This window comes from Piliocolobus tephrosceles, chromosome 20 (assembly GCF_002776525.5).
Source record: "Piliocolobus tephrosceles isolate RC106 chromosome 20, ASM277652v3, whole genome shotgun sequence".
NCBI lineage: Eukaryota > Metazoa > Chordata > Mammalia > Primates > Cercopithecidae > Piliocolobus > Piliocolobus tephrosceles.
In genome coordinates this window covers 8,490,996-8,514,745 of record NC_045453.1, presented here as the reverse complement: position 1 = coordinate 8,514,745, position 23,750 = coordinate 8,490,996, and the positions used below count along the sequence as shown (strand labels likewise).

At 46.5% G+C, this 23,750-nt stretch overlaps 2 protein-coding genes across 4 annotated transcripts in view; one reads left to right on the top strand and one right to left on the bottom strand.

The window, feature by feature from the left end:
* Positions 1-1,180: 1,180 nt before the first annotated feature.
* ROMO1 (reactive oxygen species modulator 1) lies at positions 1,181-2,893 on the bottom strand. 2 transcript variants are annotated; one of them, XM_023220548.3, is made up of 3 exons: positions 2,720-2,893; positions 2,409-2,539; positions 1,181-1,363 (listed from the first exon to the last, which is right to left on the bottom strand). In XM_023220548.3, the coding sequence occupies exons 2-3, from the start codon at positions 2,537-2,539 to the stop codon at positions 1,255-1,257; spliced, it is 240 nt and encodes a 79-aa protein (XP_023076316.1). In that variant the 5' UTR covers positions 2,720-2,893; the 3' UTR covers positions 1,181-1,254. The 2 variants fall into 2 exon arrangements, with proteins under 2 accessions (XP_023076316.1, XP_023076315.1); XM_023220547.3 differs by having other exon boundaries at positions 2,715-2,860.
* The window catches only part of NFS1 (NFS1 cysteine desulfurase), a 25,805-nt gene continuing 4,860 nt past the window's right edge, over positions 2,806-23,750 (top strand). Inside the window, exons 1-11 of one of the 2 annotated variants that reach the window (XM_026455258.1) lie at positions 2,806-2,861; positions 3,575-3,684; positions 4,366-4,482; positions 6,041-6,124; positions 13,105-13,257; positions 14,556-14,649; positions 15,640-15,774; positions 21,596-21,753; positions 22,181-22,286; positions 22,367-22,448; positions 23,111-23,194. In XM_026455258.1, the coding sequence (XP_026311043.1) occupies positions 3,658-3,684; positions 4,366-4,482; positions 6,041-6,124; positions 13,105-13,257; positions 14,556-14,649; positions 15,640-15,774; positions 21,596-21,753; positions 22,181-22,286; positions 22,367-22,448; positions 23,111-23,194 (1,040 nt within the window). In that variant the 5' untranslated portion in view covers positions 2,806-2,861; positions 3,575-3,657. Of the gene's footprint in view, positions 2,980-3,574; positions 3,685-4,365; positions 4,483-6,040; positions 6,125-13,104; positions 13,258-14,555; positions 14,650-15,639; positions 15,775-21,595; positions 21,754-22,180; positions 22,287-22,366; positions 22,449-23,110; positions 23,195-23,750 lie in introns of both variants that reach the window. The other variant, XM_026455259.2, reaches the window with a different exon arrangement.

Here is a 23,750-nt window from a genome sequence, read left to right as displayed (position 1 = left end):
CTCCTGCCTGTCAGTATTCCAAAGTGTTCATTTAGTTTCTTTTATCTTTATAATAACAATGACTACCATCTTTGAAAGTTCTGTTTAAGAAATGCTTAATGGGCAATGCAGGTTAGTAACTCCAAGGTCTCTGTGGCCTAGGCAGGTGAGATGGACAATTGCCTCACTACAGAAGCTTTTTATCATCAAACTCTCGTAAGACTAAAGACATCTGTCTTAGTTTCTTGATGTTAATGATTTTGGAGTAAGGTTGGGGTTCAAGAGCCACCTCTGCAATTTACACGTGTGAAGTGTAAAATGGGTATCTCAATATTATTTACAGAATTAATTAAGTTTTGTGGATGGCAAGCTATATAGATGGTTGATGACTGGTTAGAAAATCATCTGGAATTTAGCCAGTTAAGCTACAGAAGTGGCTGGTGTTTCTAATTTTTTTCACAGTGGAAAAATTGTTTTGCTTTTTCTGATAAAGCCACTAGGTATATCTAAAGAACAACCTCGGGTCGGACATGGTGCCTTAGGCCTGTAATCCCAACACTGGGAGACGGAAGCAGGTGGATCACAAGGTCAAGAGTTTGAGACCATCCTGGCCAACACAGTGAAACCCCATCTTTACTAAGAATACAAATCTTTTTGTTCTGAGATGGAGTCTCGCTCTGTCTCTCAGGCTGGAGTGCAGTGGCTCGATCTCAGCTCCCTGCAACCTCTACTTCCAGGATTCAAGCGATTTTCCTGCCTCACCCTCCCAAGTAGCTGGGACTACAGGCATGTGCCACCGCACCCGGCTTAAGAATACAAAATTTAGCTGGGCATGGTGGCGTGTGCCTGTTATCACAGCTACTCGGGAGGCTGAGGGAGGAGAATCACTTGAACGCAGGAGGCAGAAGTTGGGGTGAGCTGAGATCATGCCACTGCACTCCAGCCTGGGCGACCAAGCAACCAACCAACCTCAGGATGAACAGTGCTTTGGAAATAATGCAATGTGTGACCTTGAGGAAATTTTGGCTTATAAATCTGTTTTTTAAAGTAGTTTTTCTCCTTTAAAGTGGTGATCGTAGTAACAAGCACAGAGTTGTACTGAGTAATTAGTTGACTAGTATCTATGGAAAGTACTAGACACTCCCAAGTTTTCCAATTCTGGATTAAGAGAGGCAGGCTTTATGAAAGAGATAACACTGACTACTCAAAGACTTTCTTTTATTAGTACGTGGGCTGGGATTGATGGGAAGGGATAGATGTAGTGGGCAACCATGGTTAGCATCGGATGCCCATCCCAATGGCCATGAATGTGCCAAAGGTGCCGCCACTCTGCATCATGGTTTTCCCAATGCCGCCCATCAGCTCTCGACCCCGCATTCCGATCCTGAGGAGGAAACCAAGATGGGGCTATTTGGTAACAAAAATACCAGAAAGAGTATTAATTGCTCCTTTCCAATTTTTTGCTAACACTAGTCTTTAGCAACCCCTACATCTCATTTTCCACTTACTGGATATTATCTCTTACTACCTGGGGTAGGTAATGAGAAGGCAAAAGAGTCATCTGGGTCTCCAGGGAATTCTTCTAGTGGATGTCGTACTAACTGCCTTCAGTTTGTGGAAGGCAGCAGATGCAGTGTAAAATACATAGGCAGAGAAACCAGTTTTTTGGACTGGTGTTGCCTGCAGGTTAAATAAGACCCAATAAAGACATCTGTCTTAGTTTCTTGATGTTAATGATTTTGGAGTAAGGTTGGGGTTCAAGAGCCACCTCTGCAATTTACACGTGTGAAGTGTAAAATGGGTATCTCAATATTATTTACAGAATTTTGAAAACTACAGTATTTAGCACAGTGCTTAACATAGAGTAAGTGCTCGGTAAGTGGTAATCTACAATCTGGAGATATAGCAATAACAGCTTCTAAATGTGAAAATGATTTTCAGAGTGTAAAGTTTGACTGCTTTATCTCTGTTGTATCCTGTATCCAGAATAGTAAAACCATTGAACAAGTTTCTTTCCTCATGCGCAATTGGAAATAAAAATAAAAGCAACAGTAGTAACCAGTTACTGAGCACTTAATATGTTCCAGATTCTGTGCAAAGTGTGCTGATCGAATTTTTAGAACTCTATAAGGTAGACGCTACTGTCTTCATTCTATACTTAAGGAAACCCAGTCTCCAACTTGCCTAAAGTCACCGAACCAGTAAGAAAAGGGCCGGAAAGCATTTTGACTCTAAAGCTCAAATTCTTAAGCACTGACCCTTCCAACCTGACCTTTCAGACTGAAGGTGGTTTGGAATGAGTCTGGCTCGCGGTGGGACAGAGAGGTAAGTCTAAAGGATTAGAAGGCTGTGTTCAGGCTCCAGACCGAATGGGGTAGGGCCGGAAAATCTGGTTGTCCTACCCAGAGATCACCGCCCGCGCCCCTCACCTGAGACAGGAAAAGGTGCCGAAGAGCGCCCCGGCCGCCATGCCCACGGCGCAACCCATCACGAAGCCCATCTTGACGCGGTCGAAGCAGCTTGGCTGGGACTGTCCGTAGGGACCCACGGCCACCGGCATCTGCGGGGGATAGGAAAGTGTGGGCCCAGGCGCTGGCCCAAGAGTCGGGCGGGGACGGAGGCGGCAGGCGGGAAGTGGGCCCAAGGGCTCGGGGGAAGTCAGGGAAGGAAAATCCATGGGTAACCCGACTCCAACACCCTCTTCGCGTTCCGACCCCGCGTCGCCCTGCGCCTACCTCACCTCGCTCGCGGCCTCGGTCGCTCAGCTCTACGTCTCTCACGGAAAACGACGGGGAGGGCGCTCGAGGCCCGATAAATCGCTTCCGGATCGCGGGGAAGCACTTCCGGGAGCCTGGGGCCCAGGACTGCAGCCGCTTCGGAAGGTGGGCTCTGCCAGCGGGACCATGCTGCTCCGAGCCGCTTGGAGGCTGGCGGCAGTGGCGGTGACAGCGGCTCCAGGGCCGAAGCCCGCGGCGCCCACTCGGGGGCTGCGCCTGCGCGGTACGCTCGGGTCCCGCTCTCCGGGAGGCTCGGACCTGTCCCCTCCGCGCGGCGACGCAACTGAATATTCCGGAGCCTTCCTGTCCACCCTGCTGCTCAGACTCTCTGACCCTTTCTCTCAAACGACACATCCCTCAAACTTTCTTAGGCGGGTCCCCGAACGGTTGACCCCAGCGCACCACCCCTCGCACCCTGCGCGACAGGCCCCCAGAGCCATGGAGGCGCGTCCTTCAGACCACTCCTGGCCAAGTTACAGATGCTGCTCTGGGCTCCCGTGCAGACCGTTAGCTTCGGTCAGAAGGGGCTGCACCTACTCTGGCTCCACGTTCCTTCTAAGTCTTTACAGTCTTCCTCCCTAGGAGACCATTTGAATATCACCTCAACAGCCCCTCCAGGAACCCTCTCTCCCTCTCCTTTACCTCCTTTTACAGCGTGTCAGGTATCTTCTGCTGTTTTCTTTCCATTGAGATTCGACCCCAGCATCCCTTACACTTATCTCACCCCCAGCCAGATTTTTCCTTCTGCCCTTTGGATGCCATGCGTTCATAGAGTTGCCTTCGGTCTTACTTGGCCACTCCGTTCCATTTTTTGTCAGTTGGAGACCATGCTCCTCAGTCTGCTGTTACCGCAGATACAACCTCTGCTCCGGAGGCGGGACCAGTGCTGCGACCTCTCTATATGGATGTACAAGCTACAACTCCTCTGGTAAGGATGGAGCTTTTCCCAAGGCTGCTTATTAGGAAGTAAATGATGGGCGTGACCACGCAAAGCAATGGCTGAATCCCTCGAGAAGTGAGAGCCATGAAGGTGTGCTGGAAAAAGCACTAAGCCAGGAGTCAGGAGGCTTAAATTTGAGGCCACTGGCAGTGGCTTTACTACTCACCAGCAATTGACCTTGGTCAAATCACTTCAGCGCAGGCTCTATCGTAGTAGTTAAAAGCATGGGCTCTGGAATGAGCGGAACCACCACTTAGTAACTGTGTGAACTTGGACAAGTTTTAAATGGGTTAAAAGACTAATGCAAGTTTTCACCAATGTGTGACAAGGGGTATTTGCCTAGGCCCTGTCCTGTCCCAGCCCGTTGTAGATCACATTGCCTGGCGGGAATGGAAACACCAGCAGAAACAGATGTCGGAACAAGGCAATGTTTGTAGACTACCTGAGGGGAGGCAGAACGATCTGAGTTGGGATGAGTTGTGAGTGGGAGTGTATTAGGTTGATAGTTGATGGGTAGTTTTGTGGGAACAAAAGAATGTTTGAGGCCTCCTCTAGGCAGTGCCTGAGGGGTTGAGAGTGTCTTGAGGCAGGGTGGGCAGATCTGAGGGGTGGAGTGGGACCTGAATTGACGATGGGCTCAAGGAAAATGATCTGTTCTGTTGTGCTCAGGACCCCCGGGTGCTTGATGCCATGCTCCCTTACCTAATCAACTACTATGGGAACCCACACTCCCGGACACATGCATACGGCTGGGAGAGTGAGGCAGCCATGGAACGTGCTCGCCAGGTTAGTACACAGGAGTCTAGGAAGTCCTACTTGCCAGGTTAGTACACAGGAGTCTAGGAGGTTCTAAGGTCAGACAGGGGTAGTGGCCTGTGGGAGGCATTTCCTTCTTGGTAGGTGTGCATGGAGGTAGAAATGGTTTTGGATTCTTTCTGGAAGAGATTCAGAGAGCAGCCTTGGAGTTTGACTGCAGGCATTTGATTAGTTCCCATATTTCCTGGCTAAATGACTTGGGCAAGTTATCTAATTTCTCTAAGCCTTATTTTCCTCACATTTAAAATGGAGATTCTACTCTGTAGAGTTACTGGGTGGGTTAAATAAGACCATGTTGGTAAAGTGTTTATTAACACAACACCGATAAGTAAGAAGTACTATAAGTAGTAAGAGCTCAATAGTTCTTTTTTTTTTAAGAGATGGAGTTTTTAGGCCGGGCGCGGTGGCTCAAGCTTGTAATCCCAGCACTTTGGGAGGCCGAGATGGGCGGATCACGAGGTCAGGAGATTGAGACCATCCTGGCTAACACGGTGAAACCCCGTCTCTACTAAAAAAATACAAAAACTAGCCGGGCGAGGTGGCGGGCGCCTGTAGTCCCAGCTACTCCAGGAGGCTGAGGCAGGAGAATGGCGTGAACCCGGGAGGCGGAGCTTGCAGTGAGCTGAGATCTGGCCACTGCACTCCAGCCTGGGCGACAGAGCGAGACTCCGTCTCAAAAAAAAAAAAAAAAAAGAGATGGAGTTTTCACATGTGTTGCCCAGGTTGTAGTGCAGTGGTGTGCAATCTTGGCTCACTGCAACCTCTGCCTCCCAGGTTCAAGTGATTCTCCTGCCTCAGCCTCCCAAGTAACAGGTATTACAGGCACATGCCACCACGCCTAGCTAATATTTTTGTATTTTTATTTATTTATTTATTATTCTTATTTTTTGAGACAGAGTTTTGCTCTTGTTGCCCGTGGCACAATCTTGGCTCACTGCAACCTCCGCCTCCCAGGTTCAAGCAGTTCTCCTACCTCAGCCTCCCAAGTAACTGGGATTACAGGCATGCGCCACCACGCCTGGGGAATTTTGTATTTTTAGTAGAGATGGGGTTTCTCCATTGTTGGTCAGGCTGGTCTTGAACTCCTGACCTCAGGTGATCCACCCATCTCGGCCTCCCAGAGTGCTGGGATTACAGGCGTGAGCCACCATGCCCGGCCTAATATTTTTGTATTCTTAGTAGAAATGGAGTTTTACCATGTTGACCAGGTTGGTCTCAAATTCCTGACCTCAGGTGATCTTTCCACCTTGGCTTCCCAAAGTGCTGGGGTTACAGGGGTAACCCACCACACCTGGCCAATAGTTAATTTAAAAAAAAATAATAAAATTATTAGTTTGCATTGGGCTGGAAAAGAGCCTGGGATCTGGGATATAACTAGAATTCGATTCTAATAGGTGCAGAGCTTCATCCAGGGCAATTTGGTGAATGCAGTGGAGCTCTTCTTGCTCCAGGACTGTCCCACCTGTGTCTGCAGCTCTATTTCTGCCTGGGGAACTGATGTTATATATCTCTGTTTCTTGACTTGCAGCAAGTAGCATCTCTGATTGGAGCGGATCCTCGTGAGATCATTTTTACTAGTGGTGCTACTGAATCCAACAACATAGCAATTAAGGTAAGAGAAGGGAACCAGAGGGCATATGTGGGCTTTCCTGACCTGGGAGATAGTGTCCGTCCACATCATTTGGACTCGTATATGTATTTCACAGCCACCCATCCCCACCCTATTGTGAAGAGACGGCTTACACTCTTTCTGATTTGTTGCTTCCTTTAACTCTTTGCAGTCTACTCTTTAAGGCTTTGCTTCTGTTGGTCTGAGTTGAGTGAGGTAATTGGATAGCAAAGGAGGTGGCCCTCAGGCCATTAACCACTTGTTTTTTTGTCTGGCAGATACTTCAGGAGTGGATAATGGTGATTGAACCTTTTCTCCATTCTTTTTTTTTTTTTGAGAGAGAGTCTCACTCTCTTGCCAGGCTGGAGAGCAGTGGCACAATCTCGGCTCACTGCCACCTCCGCCTCCCAAGTTCAAGTGATTCTCCTGCCTCAGCCTCCCGAGTAGCTGGCACTACAGGCGCCCGCCACCATGCCCAACTAATTTTTGTATTTTTAGTAGAGACAGGGTTTCGCTATGTTGGCCAGGATGGTCTCAATCTCTTGACCTCATGATCCGCCTGTCTTGGCCTCCCAAAGTGCTGGGATTACAGGTGTGAGTCACCATGCCCAGCCTTTCTCCATTCTTTCTATCTAGTAACAACAAGTTATATGTGTGATTTCAAGGCTGCCCTCCTCTCAGCCTTCCTTTTTCTTTCTAATGAGATCTGTTTGCAACAAGTTCCTCCTGTTTCTTTAGATATCTCCATTTTGTAGTGCTTGTCTTTGTAGTGCCCTCCGCAGGCATTCACATGGTCACCCATTCTGGGATCAGTCATTTTGTCCTTGGTACATAAAAGATTTTGGTGCTAATGCAAGGAAAATGATACTTTTAGTAGTCATGTTGGTGTTTCATAGAACATAATTACATTTCACTGGGCCTGGTTGCCAGGATTACTTGAGTAAATGCCAAGGCTCTGATAAACTGTGGCTTGCTGTAGTTTGAACTCTGGCTCCACTCGGTCTTATCTTTGTCTTTGAACTGTGCTTCCAGCATTGGTTTCTTTGACCTTGGCCTGAAGGTAGGAGGCCTAGGACGGGCTTCAGGGTCATCAGCACTCTGCCTGATCATGTTAGCAGGAAGACGTCTTTCCTTGGGACTGCAGAGACCACAGAGTCAGGGTGAAGTTTCCTCCAAAGGTGGAGATGATTTCTGAAATGGAGAGCATTTTCAAAACTTTGAAAATATTTTCTTTGGAAGTCTCCAGATTCCAAACCTACAGGTCAAGGATCGCTGAGAGTACCTGTGGTGGTGTTTCTTTTAATCTCCATAATTGATAGAGTAAAATAATCTGTAAGTTATTAAAGAAATCTACATCATGGATAACTGTGATAAAATAAGGTGTGTGGGTGGTGAAATGTCATCTAAATGAAGTTTTTATAAACAACTGTAACATTTTGAACTACCATCACCATCCCACAACCATTTTTTTTTTTTTTTTGAGACAGAGTCTTGCTCTGTCGCCCAGGCTGGAGTGCAGGCGCATGATCTCGGCTCACTGCAAGCTCTGCCTCTTGGGTTCATGACATTCTCCTGCCTTAGCCTCCTGAGTAGCTGGGACTATAGGCGCCTGCCACCACGCCTGGCTAATTTTTTGTATTTTTAGTAGAGATGGGGTTTCACCATGTTAACCAGGATGGTCTCGATCTCCTGACCTCGTGATCCTCCTGCCTTGGCCTCCCAAAGTGCCCCACAACCATTTTTACATTACTGATGTAGGCCGGGCGCAGTGGCTCACGCCTGTAATCCCAGCACTTTGGGAGGCCGAGACGGGCGGATCACAAGGTCAGGAGATGGAGACCATGGTGAAACCCCATCTCTACTAAAAATACAAAAAATTAGCCGGGTGCGGTGGTGGGCGCCTGTAGTCCCAGCTACTCAGGAGGCTGAGGCAGGAGAATGGCGTGAACCCGGGAGGCGGAGCTTGCAGTGAGCCGAGATCGCGCCACTGCACTCCAGCCTGGGTGACAGAGCAAGACTCGTCTCAAAAAACAAACAAACAAACAAACATTACTGATGTAAATACTTTTTGGGATAAAATAGAGTATAAATCAATTATACATGTTTCTCATTTATGTTCTTTGTCCTTATGAACAGACCATTTTTACATAGTTATAATTTTGGCCTATATGTTTTAATATTCTGCTTTTATTTTATTTATTTATTTATTTTTTAACAAGCCAGGGTGTCGGCCGGGCCCAGTGGCTCACACCTATAATCTGAGCACTTTGGGAGGCTGAGATGGGCAGATCACCTGAGGTCAGGAGTTCGAGACAGGCCTGACCAACATGGTAAAACCCCATCTCTACTAAAAATGCAAAAACTAGCCAGGCGTGATGGCGCACGCCTGTAATTCCAGCTACTTGTGAGGCTCAGGCAGGAGAATCCCTTGAACCCAGCAGGCGAAGGTTGCGGTGGGCTGAGATGGCGCCATTGTACTGTATCCTGGGCAATAAGAGCAAAACTCTGTCTCAAAAAAAAAAAAAAAAAAAAAAAGACACGGTCTTACTCTGTCACCTAGGCTTGGGTGCAGTGGCACAATCACAGCTCACTGGAGCCTTGAACTCCTGGACTCAAGCGATCCTCTCATCTTAGCCTCATAAGTAGCTAGGCTTACAGGCGTGTACTAGCGTGCCTGGCTAATTTTGTTATTTTAATTTTTGTAGAGATGGAGGTCTCATTGTGTTGCCCAGGCTGGTCTTGAACTCCTGGGCTTACGTGATCCTCCTGCCTTTTCCTCCCAAAGTTCTGTGATTATTCCCTTGAGCCACTGCACCTGGCTTTGTATTCTGCTGTTAAAGGTAATATTCTTTTATAAGCTCTGGGGGGAGATGCACATTTTCTTTTAAGTTTTTAGTTTTTGAAAAATAATTCTGTCACATGTGGTGTGTTTTTTTAAAACCAATGGAAAAATTTAAAATGAAGTGTAGGCATTGGGTCACACCTGTAATCCTAGCACTTTGGGAGGCTGAGGCAGGCAGGTTGTCTGAGCTCTGGAGTTCGAGACCACCCTGGGCAACATGGGAAAACCCCATCTCTACTAAAAAATGCAAAAAATTAGCCAGGTGTGGTGGCCATAATCCCAGCTACTTGGGAGGCTGAGACACGAGAATTGCTTGAACTCGAGAGGCAGAGTTGCAGTGAGCTGAGATCATGCCGCTGCATTCCAGCCTGGGTGACAGAATGAGACCGTCTCAAAAAAATAAATAAATAAAAATAAAATAAAATAAAATGAAGTGTAAATCTTCCTCTCCTTCCCCGAGGACCCCGATTCCTGATCCTGTTCTACAAAGTTGATACTATTAATTCTTTTTTTTTTTTTCCTTTTCAAGGGAGAGTCTCGCTGTGTCACCCAGGCTGGAGTACAGTGACGTAATCTTGGCTCACTGCAACTTCTGCCTCCAGGGTTCAAGTGATTCTCCTGCTTTATCCTCCCAAGTAGCTGGGATTACAGGAGCCTGCTACCACGCCCAGCTAATTTTTGTATTTTCAGTAGAGACAGGGTTTCACCATGTTGACCAGGCTGGTCTCGAACTTCTGACCTCAGGTGATCCACCTACCTCAGTCTGCCAAAGTGCTGGGATTACAGGTGTGAACCACCGCTCCTGGCCTTTTTTTTTTCCCCCCTTTTTTCTGTTTTTTAAGACAGAGTCTTAATCTCACCTAGGCTGGAGTGCGGTAGCCAGATCTCAGCTCAAGGCAGCCTTGACCTCCTCGGCTCAGGTGATCCTCCTGAGTAGCTGGGACTACATGCCAGGCTATTTTTTTTTTTTTTTTTTTGAGATGGAGTCTCACTCTGTCGCCCAGGCTGGAGTGCAGTGGCCGGATCTCAGCTCACTGCAAGCTCCGCCTCCCGGGTTTACGCCATTCTCCTGCCTCAGCCTCCCGAGTAGCTGGGACTACAGGCACCCGCCACCTCGCCCGGCTAGTTTTTTGTATTTTTTAGTAGAGACGGGGTTTCACAGTGTTAGCCAGGATGGTCTCGATCTCCTGACCTCGTGATCCGCCCGTCTCGGCCTCCCAAAGTGCTGGGATTACAGGCTTGAGCCACCGCACCCGGCCTTTTTTTTTTTTTAGTATAGGTGAAGTCTCACTATGTTGCCCAGGCTGGTCTTGAACTCCTGAGTTCAAGTGATCCTACCGCCTTAGCCTCCCAAAGTGGTGGGATTACAGGCATTGACTACCACTACATCCAGCCCCTTTTTTTTCTTCTTCTTCTTTTTTTTTTTGAGACAAAGTCTCGCTCGTCGTCCAGGCTTGAGTGCAGTGGCTTGATCTCGGCTCACTGCAAGCTCCACCTCCCGGGTTCACGCCATTCTCCTGCCTTAGCCTCCCAAGTAGCTAGGACTACAGGCCCCCGCCAGCATGCCTGGCTAATTTTTTGTATTTTTCGTAGAGACGGGTTTCACTGTGTTAGCCAGAATGGTCTCGATCTCCTGACCTCGTGATCTGCCCGCCTCGGCCTCCCAAAGTGCTGGGATTACAGGCGTGAGCCACCGCGCCTGGTCTCTGTTTTCTTTTTTCTTTTTTTTAAATTAATTAATTTATTTATTTTGAGATGGAATCTCACTCTGTCACCCAGGTTGGAGTGCAGGGGTGTGATCTCGGCTCACTACAACCTCTGCCTCCCAGGTTCAAGCTTCCTGAGTAGCTGGGATTACAGGTGTGTGCCACCACACCTCGCTAATTTTTGTATTTTTATTTATATTTATTTATTTATTGAGACAGAGTCTTGCTTTGTCGCCCAGGCTGGAGTGCAATGGCTGGATCTCAGCTCATTGCAAGCTCCGCCTCCTGGGTTTACGCCATTCTCCTGCCTCAGCCTCCCGAGTAGCTGGGACTACAGATGCCCACCACCTCGTCCGGCTGATTTTTTTGTATTTCTTAGTGGAGACAGGGTTTCATCGTGTTAGCCAGGATGGTCTCGATCTCCTGACCTCGTGATCTGCCCGTCTCTGCCTCCCAAAGTGCTGGGATTACAGGCTTGAGCCACTGCGCCCGGCCTATTTATTTATTTATTTATTTATTTATTTATTTGAGAGGGAGTCTCGCTCTGTCGCCCAGGCTGGAGTGCAGTGGCCGGATCTCAGCTCACTGCAAGCTCCGCCTCCCAGGTTCACGCCATTCTCCTGCCTCAGCCTCCCGAGTAGCTGGGACTACAGGCGCCCGCCACCTCGCCCAGCTAGTTTTTTGTATTTTTTAGTAGAGACGGGGTTTCACCGTGTTAGCCAGGATGGTCTTGATCTCCTGACCTCGTGATCCGCCCGTCTCGGCCTCCCAAAGTGCTGGGATTACAGGCTTGAGCCACCATGCCCGGCCTATTTATTTTTTGAGACAGAGTTTCACTCTTGTTGCCCAGGCTGAAGTACAATGGCGCAACCTCAGCTCACTGCAGCCTCTGACTCCTGGGTACAAGCAATTCTCCTGCCTCAGCCTCCAGAGTATCTGGGATTACAGGCATTTACTACCACACCTGGCTAATTTTTGTATGTTTTTTAACTAGAGACAGGGTTTCTCCATGTTGATGAGGCTGGTCTCGAACTCCCAACCTCAGGTAATCTGCCCTTCTCAGCCTCCCAAAGGGCTGGGACTACAGGTGTGAGCCACCGCACCCGGCCATTTTTGTATTTTTAGTAGAGACGGGGTTCCACCATGTTCGTCAGGCTGGTCTCAAACTCCTGATCTCATGATTGATTGCCTGCCTCAGCCTCCCAAAGTGGTGGGATTACAGGCATGAGCCACCGCACCTGGTGTCCTTTTTTTTTTTTTTTTGAGACGGCATCTCACTCCATTGCCCAGGCCTGGAGTGCAATAGCACTCTTGGCTCACTGCAACCTCCACCTCCTGATTTCAAGTGATTCCCCTCCCTCAGCCTCCTGAGGAGTTGGGATTATAGGTGCGTGCCACTGGGCCTGGCTTATTTTTTTATTTTTAGTAGAGTTGGGGTTTCCACATGTTGGCCAGGCTGGTCTCAAACTCCTGACCTTAGGTGATCCACCCGTCTCGGCCTCCCAAAGTGCTGGGATTACAGGCGTGAGGCACTGCACCTGGCCACTGTTTTTTTTCTTAAATGAGATAAATGGTTTTTTTAGTTTCTTGTAATAGTTGAAATTCCAGAAATTTTTTAATGTACCTTTACTGTTTCTTCTGATATTAACAGTAATAACCTACTTATGACTTTGTTTACTGTTATATCACTGGCATCTAGAAAATTAGTTGGGATACTGGAGGTGCTAAATATTGGTTGAATGAATGAATCATAAATTCCAATAATATAGAGAACTCTAAACACATTTTCACTGCTAATTTGCTGTATATTTCTCCAGATTTTTAAATACCTACATTAATCTGTGTACTATTATTATTTTAATAGATTTTGTTTTTTATAGCAGTTTTAGGTTCACAGCAAAATTGAAAGGAAGGTACAGAAATTTCCTATATATGCCCTGCCCCCAGGTATGCACAGCCTTCTGCCATTATTAGCATCTTCCATCAAGTGGTACATTTGTTCCAATTGACGACCTGGTATGGATACATCATTATCACCCAAAGTCTATAGCTTACATTAGGAATCACTGGTGGTGTACATTCTGTGGGTTTGGACAAATGTGATTTATTCTAGTGAATTACTGAACTTGAGCGGGCTTCAGGAAACCCTGAATTTGTATTTGACTGGGCAGAAGTATGGGTAGCTTGAGACCCCTGGGACTTATGTCTGGTATCTGAACTAGGGGCAGTCTTATGTGATTGAGCCCTTAATCCATGGGGTTTTCACTAAGTCTGCAGAGTTAGCCTCAGAATTGAATTAAAGGATACTCAGTTGGTGTGAAAGAACTGGTGTTGGAGCATACTGTTCTTGCCCATTTTTCCTTTACAAATGATGTTGAAGTCATTGCTGTCTCTGTGAGTATGTTCTCCTTCCATCTATCACCACCAATTTCTAGGGGGTGGCCCGATTCTACAGGTCACGGAAAAAGCACTTGATCACCACCCAGACAGAACACAAATGTGTCTTGGACTCCTGCCGTTCACTGGAAGCTGAGGGCTTTCAGGTCACCTACCTCCCAGTGCAGAAGAGTGGGATCATTGACCTAAAGGTAGGAGTGGCTATTGGCAGGAGGAGCAAAAATGGAGGAACTTGGCTTCAGCTTGTAAATTTCTCTTTTGGGCCCTAGCTGGAGCTTGAAGGAATAGATCTAACAGTTAGGATAAAGTTTAGAGAAATGGGCCTGGCAGAGAATGAGATCATGTCCCCCTTGAGTGTGTACTGTCCTCCTTTTCTCTGGAGGACTTGTTTCTTTTTCTTTTCTTTTTTTTTTTTTTGAGATGGAGTCTGGCTCTTTTGCCCAGGCTAGAGTGCAGCTCACTACAAGCTCTGCCTCTTGGGTTCACACCATTCTCCTGCCTCAGCCCCCGAAGTAGCTGGGATTGCAGGCGCCCACCGCCACACCCAGATAATTTTTTGTATTTTTAGTAGAGACGGGGTTTCACCGTGTTAGCCAGGATGGTCTCGATCTCCTGACCTCGTGATCTGCCTGCCTCAGCCTCCCAAAGTGCTGGGATTACAGTCATGAGCCACAGTGCCTGGCCTTCCTTTTTTCTTTTTTTGAGGCAAAGTCTCGCTCTGTCATCCAGGCTGGATTGCAGTGGTACAATCTCGGCTTACTGTAACTTCCACCTCCTGGGTTTAAGCAAAGTAGCTGGGACTACAGGTGTGCACCACCAGGCCCAGCTAATTTTTGTATTTTTAGTAGAGATGGAGTTTCTCCATGTTAACCAGGCTGGTCTTGAACTTCTGACTTCAGGTGATCCACCCGCCTCAGCCTCCCAAAGTGCTGGGATTACAGGCATGAGCCATTGCACCCAGCCTTGATTAACTTTTTTTACTGATCATAAGTCTTTGGGAATTCATTCCTTGCTACATGTGCCAGTAGTTTGTTCCTTTTGATTGATAAGTAGTAGTCCATGTTATGGATGTACCAAAATCATCTGTTGAAGGACATCTGGGTAGTTTCTAGGTTTTTGCTATTATGAATAAAGTTACTGTGAACATTTATGTAAGATGTTTTGTGAATTTAATTTTCATTTCTCTGGGATAAATGCCCATGCGTACAGTTACTGGGTTGTATGGTAATTTCATGTTTAGTTTGATGAGCAACAGAAACTGTCAAATTCTTTTCCAAAGTGGTTGTGACATTTACATTCCCACTAACAATGTATGAACCATTCAGAGTCTCTGCATCCTCACCAACATTTTGTGTTGTCACTGTTTTTAGTTAACTATTCAGATAGGTATGTAGTATAAGACTCCTTTTCATGACTAAGCTTGCCTATATTCTGATTTAGGAGGACTTTGTTTGCACTATCTAGTCACCTTACTCCTGCATATCCCTAGGAACTAGAGGCTGCTATCCAGCCAGATACTAGCCTGGTCTCAGTCATGACTGTGAACAATGAGATTGGAGTGAAGCAGCCCATTGCAGAAATAGGTGAGTATCATGGCTTATCCCTGATCCCTGCCCACTGTGGGGGTCTGTATGATGTAGTAAACTGAGAGCTGTAATACTCTGTGGAGTGTAGTTAGGAAATCAAGTGAAAGAGAGTCTAAGTACTTTGTTCAAGGACATTGTAAGTATCACAGGCAGTATTTGAATCCAGGTCTATTACCATTTTTTTTTTTTTTCATTGAGAAAGAGTTGCCTAGGCTGGAGTGCAGTAGTGTGATCTCAGCTCCTTGCAACCTCTACCCCCTGGGTTCAAATGATCCTCCCGCCTCAGCCTCTCAAGTAGTGGGACTACAGGTGTGCACCACTATGCCTGGCTAATTTTTGCATTTTTAGTAGAGATGGGGTTTTGCCATGTTGGCCAGACTGGTCTCGAACTCCTAACTTCAGGTGATCTGCCCTCCTTGGCGTCCCAAAGTGCTGGGATTATAGGCATGAGCCACTGCGCCCCGCCAGGTCTAGTACCTTTTATGGTTTTTAATTTTATTGCAGTTGCTGCCAAAACCAACCACAAAACAAAAAAGCCTTCTACCCTTTTTCATTTTACAACATCTTTTTATTATCCCCACGTAGAGCTCACCCTGTAATTTCTTTAGGCACATTAGCACAAAGACCTCTTAATCTTTTTTTTTAATCAAAAGGGATCTAGAAACTAATCTGACATTTTGAAAGACTAGTGTTAATGAGGTGGTAAGAATTGTATGCATGAGAGTATCAGGAGTGTTTTGATCTGGTGCTTTGCCCTTCACCTTTTTTATTCTAAAGAAGGGAAGCTCCTGAGAGACAGAGGGAGGAAGGAGGAAGGGGGAGGAGAGAAGGAAAAGAGGAGGGAGAAGGGGTGGAAGGACAGAGGGGAGGAGTTTAATATTGACAGAGGTCATTTACTATTGTTGGAGATAATTCACAGTGCATTGTGGGACAGTGACAGATGACTTTCCAACATTGTGCTGTGGGTCTTCCCCTCTGTTTCCTCAGGGCAGATTTGCAGTTCCAGAAAGGTGTATTTCCATACTGATGCAGCCCAGGCTGTTGGAAAAATCCCACTTAATGTCAATGACATGAAAATTGATCTCATGAGCATCAGTGGTCACAAAATCTACGGTCCCAAAGGTACCAGCCCCTCCAGAGTTCTTTCTGTACCTTCCAGCAAGACCTTTGATAGGTGTTTGTCAGAGTCATTTGGGACTACTGTTGCTCTCAGAGGAAGTTGTACATTCAGAGTCCCTTGTAGAATGCAAATGTCATTTAGCAATAGGCAGAAACACTTGCCTGTTTGTAGACCTTAGCAGTTACTATACATCAGGCCATTCTTTCTTGCTGACTTTAACAAATCCTTAGCAAGCATGTAGATCTTAATTTGGTTGAGGAAAAAGGGGTTTTGTCAAATCAAATTTATCTAGATAGGCCCAGCTATCTTGTTTTCCCCACTATGATGTGCAGAGCAACTATTTGAGTCCTTCATTCCCAGTGTCTTGCTATAGCTCAGGGGAAGATTGCATGGGATTTGACATCTCTTTGTGTTTATTATGATTATGATTTTTTTTTTTTTTTTTGAGACGGAGTCTCGTTCAGTCGACCAGGCTGGAGTGCAGTGGTACGATCCGGGCTCACTGCAAGCTCCGCCTCCTGGGTTCACGCCATTCTCCTGCCTCAGCCTCCTGAGTAGCTGGGACTAAAGGCACCGGCCACTACGCCTAGCTACTTTTTTTGTATTTTTCATAGAGACGGAGTTTCACCGCATTAGCCAGGATGGTCTCGATCTCCTGACCTCATGATCTGCCCGTCTCGGCCTCCCAAAGTGCTGGGATTACAGGCATGAGCTACCACACCCAGCTATCTTTGTGTTTATTCTTAGAAGACTTCATAGTCTGTCATCCTGTTAGTCTCTCAAGGATACCTATTTGTTCCCTATGGTCCTATTGGAATGTGTTCAAGCTTGAGTTACGCCTCTTTCCCTTAAACCTCGGGAATAGACTGTTGTCCTCTGTTTTGTGAAGGTAACCATAAAATATCAATATAAAATATAATTTCTCTTTCTCAAGTGAGGGCCTTTTTTGGGTTGATGTCTGTGCTGGTATCCTTTTTGTACCTGCTGGGTGTGTTATCTGGGTGTATACCTTGTGGAAGTAGGTATAATAGCTTCTGGAAGTATGGAAGATGGCTTCTGAGGGTTCCCAGAGGTTGTAAAGAGTGTTTTTTGTGAGCTATTATTTCAAAAAGCTCAATAAGAATTCTATCTTTTAATAAAATGTTGCTTTTATTGGCTTTTATTGTAGATAAGTCTTTTTGATAAAAACCAATGAACTCAGGCTGGATACCCCATTCTTCATCATGTTCCTATTTCACATTATATATCTGTGTTAAAACATCTCGTGGGCTGGGCACGGTGGCTCACGCCTGTAATCCCAGCACTTTGGGAAGCCAAGGCAGGTGGATCACGAGGTCAGGAGTTCAAGACCAGACTTATCAACACGGCGAAACCTCATCTCTACTAAAAATACAAAAATTAGCCAGGTGTGGTGGCGTGTGCCTTTAATCCCAGCTACTCAGGAGACTGAGGCAGGAGAATCGCTTGAACCCAGGAGCCGGAGGTTGCAGTGAGCCGAGATTGCGCCACTGCCTGGGCGACAGGCAAGACTCCCTCTCAAAAACAAAAAAAATCTCATGTACTCCATAAGATATATATATCTCCTGTGTACTCACAAAAATTAAAAAAAAAAAAAAACACCAATGAACTCATTGATCAGAAGCTCTGATCAACACTTACATGTGTACAGGTATCCCTCATTATCTGACCTCCTGCTTTCCAAGTCCAGAATCTAAATAGATTTAGATAATGTGATATTCTTCACTGTCCAGACATGGTATTTGAGCATTTGCTGTTTGAATTTGGGAACTGCATAGACTCAGATAGTATAAGATTCTTAAATTTTTTAAATTGGAGAAATGAAGTAATTCTTAATAAATACAGTTTAGTACATTATTTTATTCATTTGTTTTATAGGGACAAGGTCTCACTCTGTTGCTCAGGCTGGAGTGCAGTGGTGCTATCCTACCTTGCCGCAGCTTCAATCTCCTGGGCTCAAGCAACCCTCCTACCCCAGCCTCACCAGTAACTAGCACTACAGATGTGCACCAACACCCTGGCTAATTTTTTTTTCTTTTTTTCTTTTTTTTTTTTTTTTTGAGACAAAACCTTACGCTGACGCCCAGGCTGAAGTGCAGTGGTGTGGTCTTGGCTCACTGCAACCTCTGCCTCCCAGGTTGAAGGGATTCTCCTCCCTCAGCTTCCTGAGTAGCTGGGATTACAGGCCCACTGTGCCCAGCCACACCTGGCTAATTCTTTTTTTGAGACGAAGTCTTGCTCTTGTCCCCCAGGCTGGAGTGCTATGATGAGATCTCGGCTCACTGCAACCTCTGCCTCCCGGGTTCAAGCAATTCTCCTGCCTCAGCCTCCTGAGTAGCTGGGATTACAGGTGCCTGCCACCATGCCTGGCTAATTTTTGTATTTTATTTTATTTTTGAGATGGAGTCTCACTCTGTCACCCAGTCTGGAGTACAGTGGCGCCATCTTGGCTTACTGCAAGCTCTGCCTCCAGGGTTCTTGCCATTCTCTTGCCTCAGTGTCCCGAGTGGCTGGGACTACAGGTGCCTGCCACCACGCCCGGCTAATTTTTTGTGTGTGTGTATGTGTTTTTAGTAGAGATAGGGTTTCACTATGTTAGCCAGGATGGTTTCGATCTCCTGACCTCGTGATCCACCCGCCTCGGCCTCCTAAAGTGCTGGGATTACAGGCGTGAGCCACCACGCCTGGCCTAAGTTTTGTATTTTTAGTAGACATGGGGTTTCACTATGTTGGCCAGGCTGGTCTCGAACTCCTGACCTCAGGTGATCCGCCCCCTTCCGCCTCCCAAAGTGCTGGGATTACAGGCGTAATCCCACTCACAGCCTGATGCCTGGCTAATTTTTAAAACAGTTTTTGTAAAGATAGAGGTTTCACTATGTTACTCAGGCTTGAATTCCTGACCTCAAGCAACTCTCCTGCCTCAGTCTCCCAAAGTGCTGGGATTATAGGCATGACCCACTGCACCCAGTTTATTTAAAATCTGGTGTTCTTCATAATAAATTTGGAAACCACTGCCTTAATTTTTATAGTACCTCCATTCTCAGCATAAACTGTTTTTCTGTGTGGGAGAAGAACTGTCAAGTGCCAATTCTATTCAGAAGTCCTGATTACTTGGTGAATAACTCCGCATGCTCATGCTCATATTCTGGCACAAAATTTCTGTAATTAGGCTTGTTTAGTCACAGGTTATACACATTTTTAAGTTTTTTGTTTTTTTGAGTCAAGGTCACCCTGTTGCCCAACCTGGAGTGCAGTGAATGTCACGATCATAGCTCACTGCAACCTCGACCTCCTAGGCTCACGTCATCCTCCTGCCTTAGCCTCCAGGGTAGCTGGGACTATAAGTGCATGCCACCATGCCCAGCTAAATTTTAATTTTTTTTTTTTGTAGACACGGTGTCTCACTATGTTTCTCAGGCTTGTCCCAAACTTCTGGTCTCAAGTGATTGTCCTTTCTTGGCCTCCCAGAGTGCTGGGATTATAGTCATGAGCCGCCATGCCTCACCAATTTTTTTTAATTTTAATTTTATTTTGAAAAAGTAATATTCATGTGGTTCAAAATTCAAAAACTACAAAAAGTGCACAGACAGCTAGGCGCAGTGGCTCATGCCTGTAATTGTGGCACTTTGGGAGGCCAAGGTGGGCGGATCACGAGGTCAGGAATTTGAGACCAGCCTGGCCAACATGGTGAAACCCCATCTCTACTAAAAATACCAGATTAGTCATGTGTGGTGGCAGGTGCCTGTAATCCCAGCTAATCAGGAGGCTGAGGCAGGAGAATCACTTGAACCCGGGAGGTGGAGGTTGCAGTGAGCCAAGATCGCGCCATTGCACTCCAGTCTGGGCAACAGAGCAAGACTCTGTCTCAAAAAAAAAAAAAAAAAGGCATAGACAAAAGTCTACCTCTCACCTCTGTCCTCTAGCTATGCAGTTCCCTTCTGGGGATATAACTTTTTTTTTTTTTTTTCTGATTTTCTCTGGTTATGGGGAGGCAATTTCTTGGGTTTTTCTACAATTACCTATGTGTTTACAAACAAGTATATACTTCTCCACCTTTCTTTTTTATCCAGATGATAGCATACTGTACTCACTCACTGTTTTGATCTTGCATTTTTCACCTAATAATCTTTTTTTTTTTTTTTTTTTTTTTTTTATTGCGACAGTCTTGCTGTGTCACCCAGGCTGGAGTGCAGTAGTGTAATCTGGGTTCACTGCAACCTCTGGCTCCCAAGTTCAAGCAGTTCTCCTGCCTCAGCCTCCTGAGTAGCTGGGATTACAGGCATGTGCCACTACACCCAGCTAATTTTTGTATTTTTAGTAATTACGGGGTTTCACCATGTTGGTCAGGCTGGTCTCGGACTCCTGTCTTCATGATCTGCCCGCCTCAACTGCCCAAAGTGCTGGGATTACAGGTGTGAGCCACCATGTCCGGCCCATAATACATCTTTTTTTTTTTTTTTTGATAATGGAGTTTCGCTCTTGTTGCCCAGGCTAGAGTGCAATGGCACCATCTCAGCTCACCACAACCTCCACCTCCCTAATACCTGGGATTATAGGCATGTGCCACCACACCCGGCTAATTTTTTTTTTTGGAGACAGAGTCTTGCTCTGTCACCCAGGCTGGAGTGCAGTGGCCGGATCTCAGCTCACTGCAAGCTCCGCCTCCCAGGTTTATGCCATTCTCCTGCCTCAGCCTCCCGCATAGCTGGGACTACAGGCGCCCACCACCTCGCCCGGCTAGTTTTTTGTATTTTTTAGTAGAGACGGGGTTTCACCGTGTTAGCCAGGATGGTCTCGATCTCCTGACCTCGTGATCTGCCCGTCTCGGCCTCCCAAAGTGCTGGGATTACAGGCTTGAGCCACCGCGCCCGGCCTAGCTAATTTTGTATTTTTAGTAGAGACGGGGTTTCACCGTGTTAGCCAGAATGGTCTCGATCTCCTGACCTCGTGATCCACCCGTCTCGGCCTCCCAAAGTGCTGGTATTACAGGCGTGAGCCACTGCGCCCGGCCAATACATTTTTTTTTAAAGCTAAAGCTAAAGTACAGACTTTATTTGAATTTCACCAGTTTTCTAACAATGTATCTTGGAGATTTTATGGTATCAGTTCAGAATAAGCTTCCTCTTTTTTTTTTTTTTTTTTGGAGACGGAGTCTTGCTCCGTCACCCAGGCTGGAGTGCAGTGGCATGATCTCAGCCCACTACAACCTCTACCGCCTGGGTTCATCTCGTGTCTGAACCTCCCGAGTAGCTGGGATTACAGGCACCTGCTACCATGCTTGGCTAATCTTTGTATTTTTAGTAGAGACAGGGTTTCACCATGTTGACCAGACTGGTTTTGAACTTCTGACCTCAGGTGATCTGCCTGCCTTGGCCTCCCAAAGTTGGGATTATAGGTGTGAACCACCACACCCGGCCTTCTCATTCTTTTATACACTTGCTTGGTATTTCATTGTATGGACATGTCATAATCTATTTGACCATTACCTGGTGATGGACATCTAAGTTGTTTCCAGTCTTTTTGCTATTATGAGTAATACTGTAATGTATGATGGCATTTCATATAGCATAGGGAGCTACTTTAAACCATTTTGATCATTACTCCTTCTGGCATTTATCTTCCAGATGTTAAATAATTTTCTAAATACTATGCTTTTACTGCTGTTTCTTCTTTTCCTTAAAATTTTTTATTTAGAAAAATTTCATGCTTACAGAAAAGTTGAAATAATATTTTGATCCCTTTGGAAAGATATATTTTGTTTTATCTACTTTTCTCTCTTTTTTTGTAACAAAATTTGTTTCCCAGGGGTTGGTGCCATCTACATCCGTCGCCGGCCCCGTGTGCGTGTGGAGGCCCTGCAGAGTGGAGGGGGGCAGGAGCGGGGTATGCGGTCTGGGACAGTGCCCACACCCTTAGTGGTGGGGCTGGGGGCTGCGTGTGAGGTGGCGCAGCAAGAGATGGAGGTATGGGGAGAGCAGTTCCCTCCCACAACTTCTTCCCCTGTGCTGGGTCTCCTATTTAGAGGCTTCTCAGCATGACTGAGGCAGATTTCAGTGGGGAGAGAAAGCTTAAGAAAACTCTTCCTTGTCCTGGTGCTGCCTACCTTGTTCTGAGGGAGACATTATGAGCTCCAAAACCCGTGGTCTTTTAGTAGTTATCAGCTCATTTATTTCTGGATAAGTAAATGAACCCTTTGTCCAGTTATCAAGTGCCTTTTGCATACCAGGCACTATGCTCAGTACTGGAGATACAGTGTTCTCCATGAGTACATAGGATGATAGGTGGGGCTGATACATAGTCACTTCCGGTTATAGGAGAAGAGTTTCTCAAACTATGTCTTTCTGAGCTGGTTGATGGTTTTTGCCTAATCCTTCCCTCCCTGCTCTTTAGTATGACCACAAGCGGATCTCAAAGTTAGCAGAGCGGCTGATACAGAATATAATGAAGAGCGTTCCAGATGTGGTGATGAATGGGGACCCTGAGCACCATTATCCCGGTATGGACTTGCTCTTTCTATCCTCATTCTGGTAGAGGCTGAGACTCTGAGATCTGTCTCACAGTATTTCTTTCCTACAGGCTGTATCAACCTCTCCTTTGCATATGTGGAAGGGGAGAGTCTGCTGATGGCATTGAAGGACGTTGCCTTATCCTCAGGGAGGTGAGCTGGACAGCATAGACAGGGCCTGCGGCAGGACCACTTAGAAGAGTCATATAGGCTATTAAGCTTCCCAGTGTGGAGATGATAGGCATAAGAGCTCTTGATTAAGGGTAAAGGTCATTTTGTAAGTGCCTCTTTTTTTTTTGTTGGCTGGGTAGCTGGGTACAGACTGAAGTTTACCACCCTAGGAAGGCTTCCTGGGGTAGAATTTTGTGCCTTTTATGGTCCCAGGGGATGTATGTATCTGTTCTGGGGTAACACTAGCAGTTCTGTTACAGACCTCCAGATTTGAAGATGCTCCAAAGGCCACTAAGTGTTTGGCTGCCCTTCAGGCTGGTGCAGATGGTGTATTGTGTCCTGGGGAAGTGAGCACATGGTCCTCTGCTGCCTCTTCTTGTCAAACCCATGTGGTATCATGCTGTCACACTTTGCCAGCATCCTTGCTCAAGGAAGTCATCCACCATGGGGGCCAGAGGAGCTAGGTTCACACATCTAGGATGTGCAGGGTAGCATCAGGTCCTTCAGTTCTGCCAGATTAGAAGGTCTCTTGTTTTTTCCAGGGTATGACTCCAGGGCCCTGGGGGATGGGAACAAGACTGAGGGTTTGTGACTAAAGCAGATGTGGATGATGAAGTGAACAAGGTTCGTGTCTCTCTCCTCAGTGCCTGCACCTCTGCATCCCTGGAGCCCTCTTATGTCCTCAGAGCAATTGGCACTGATGAGGATTTAGCGCACTCTTCTATCAGGTCAGTGAGTTGAGCTGCAACATTTATGAAAGGCATTCTCTTACATTTTTCATCTCCTATTACAGTTTTTTTCTTTTTCCACCCCGAAGTTTTTCTCAATCTAGTTCTCCTTATCTCTTCTCATAACCTTGTGAAAGTTTATAGAGCAGTGGTTCTCAGACTTCATTGAGTATCACCTGGGAAGTTTGTGAAATATGATATCTAAGTCCCACATTCAGATATTCTGATTCACTAGGTTTGGGGGAGGAGTAGAAAACATCTCATGTGGCCGGGCGCGGTGGCTCAAGCCTGTAATCTCAGCACTTTGGGAGGCCGAGACAGGCGGATCACGAGGTCAGGAGTTCGAGACCATCCTGGCTAACACGGTGAAACCCCGTCTCTACTAAAAAAAAATACAAAAATCTAGCCGGGCGAGGTGGCGGGCGCCTGTAGTCCCAGCTACTCAGGAGTCTGAGGCAGGAGAATGGCGGGAACCCGGGAGGCGGAGCTTGCAGTGAGCTGAGATCCGGCCACTGCACTCCAGCTTGGGTGATAGAGCGAGACTCCGTCTCAACAA

Bases quoted from the DNA above. Each gene is read 5' to 3' on its own strand.
- ROMO1 (XM_023220548.3), bottom strand. From the start codon at position 2,539: ATGCCGGTGGCCGTGGGTCCCTACGGACAGTCCCAGCCAAGCTGCTTC. The intron at 1,364-2,408 runs GTGAGGGGCGCG...TTTCCTCCTCAG, and splicing joins GGCACCTTTTCCTGTCTCAG to GATCGGAATGCGGGGTCGAG.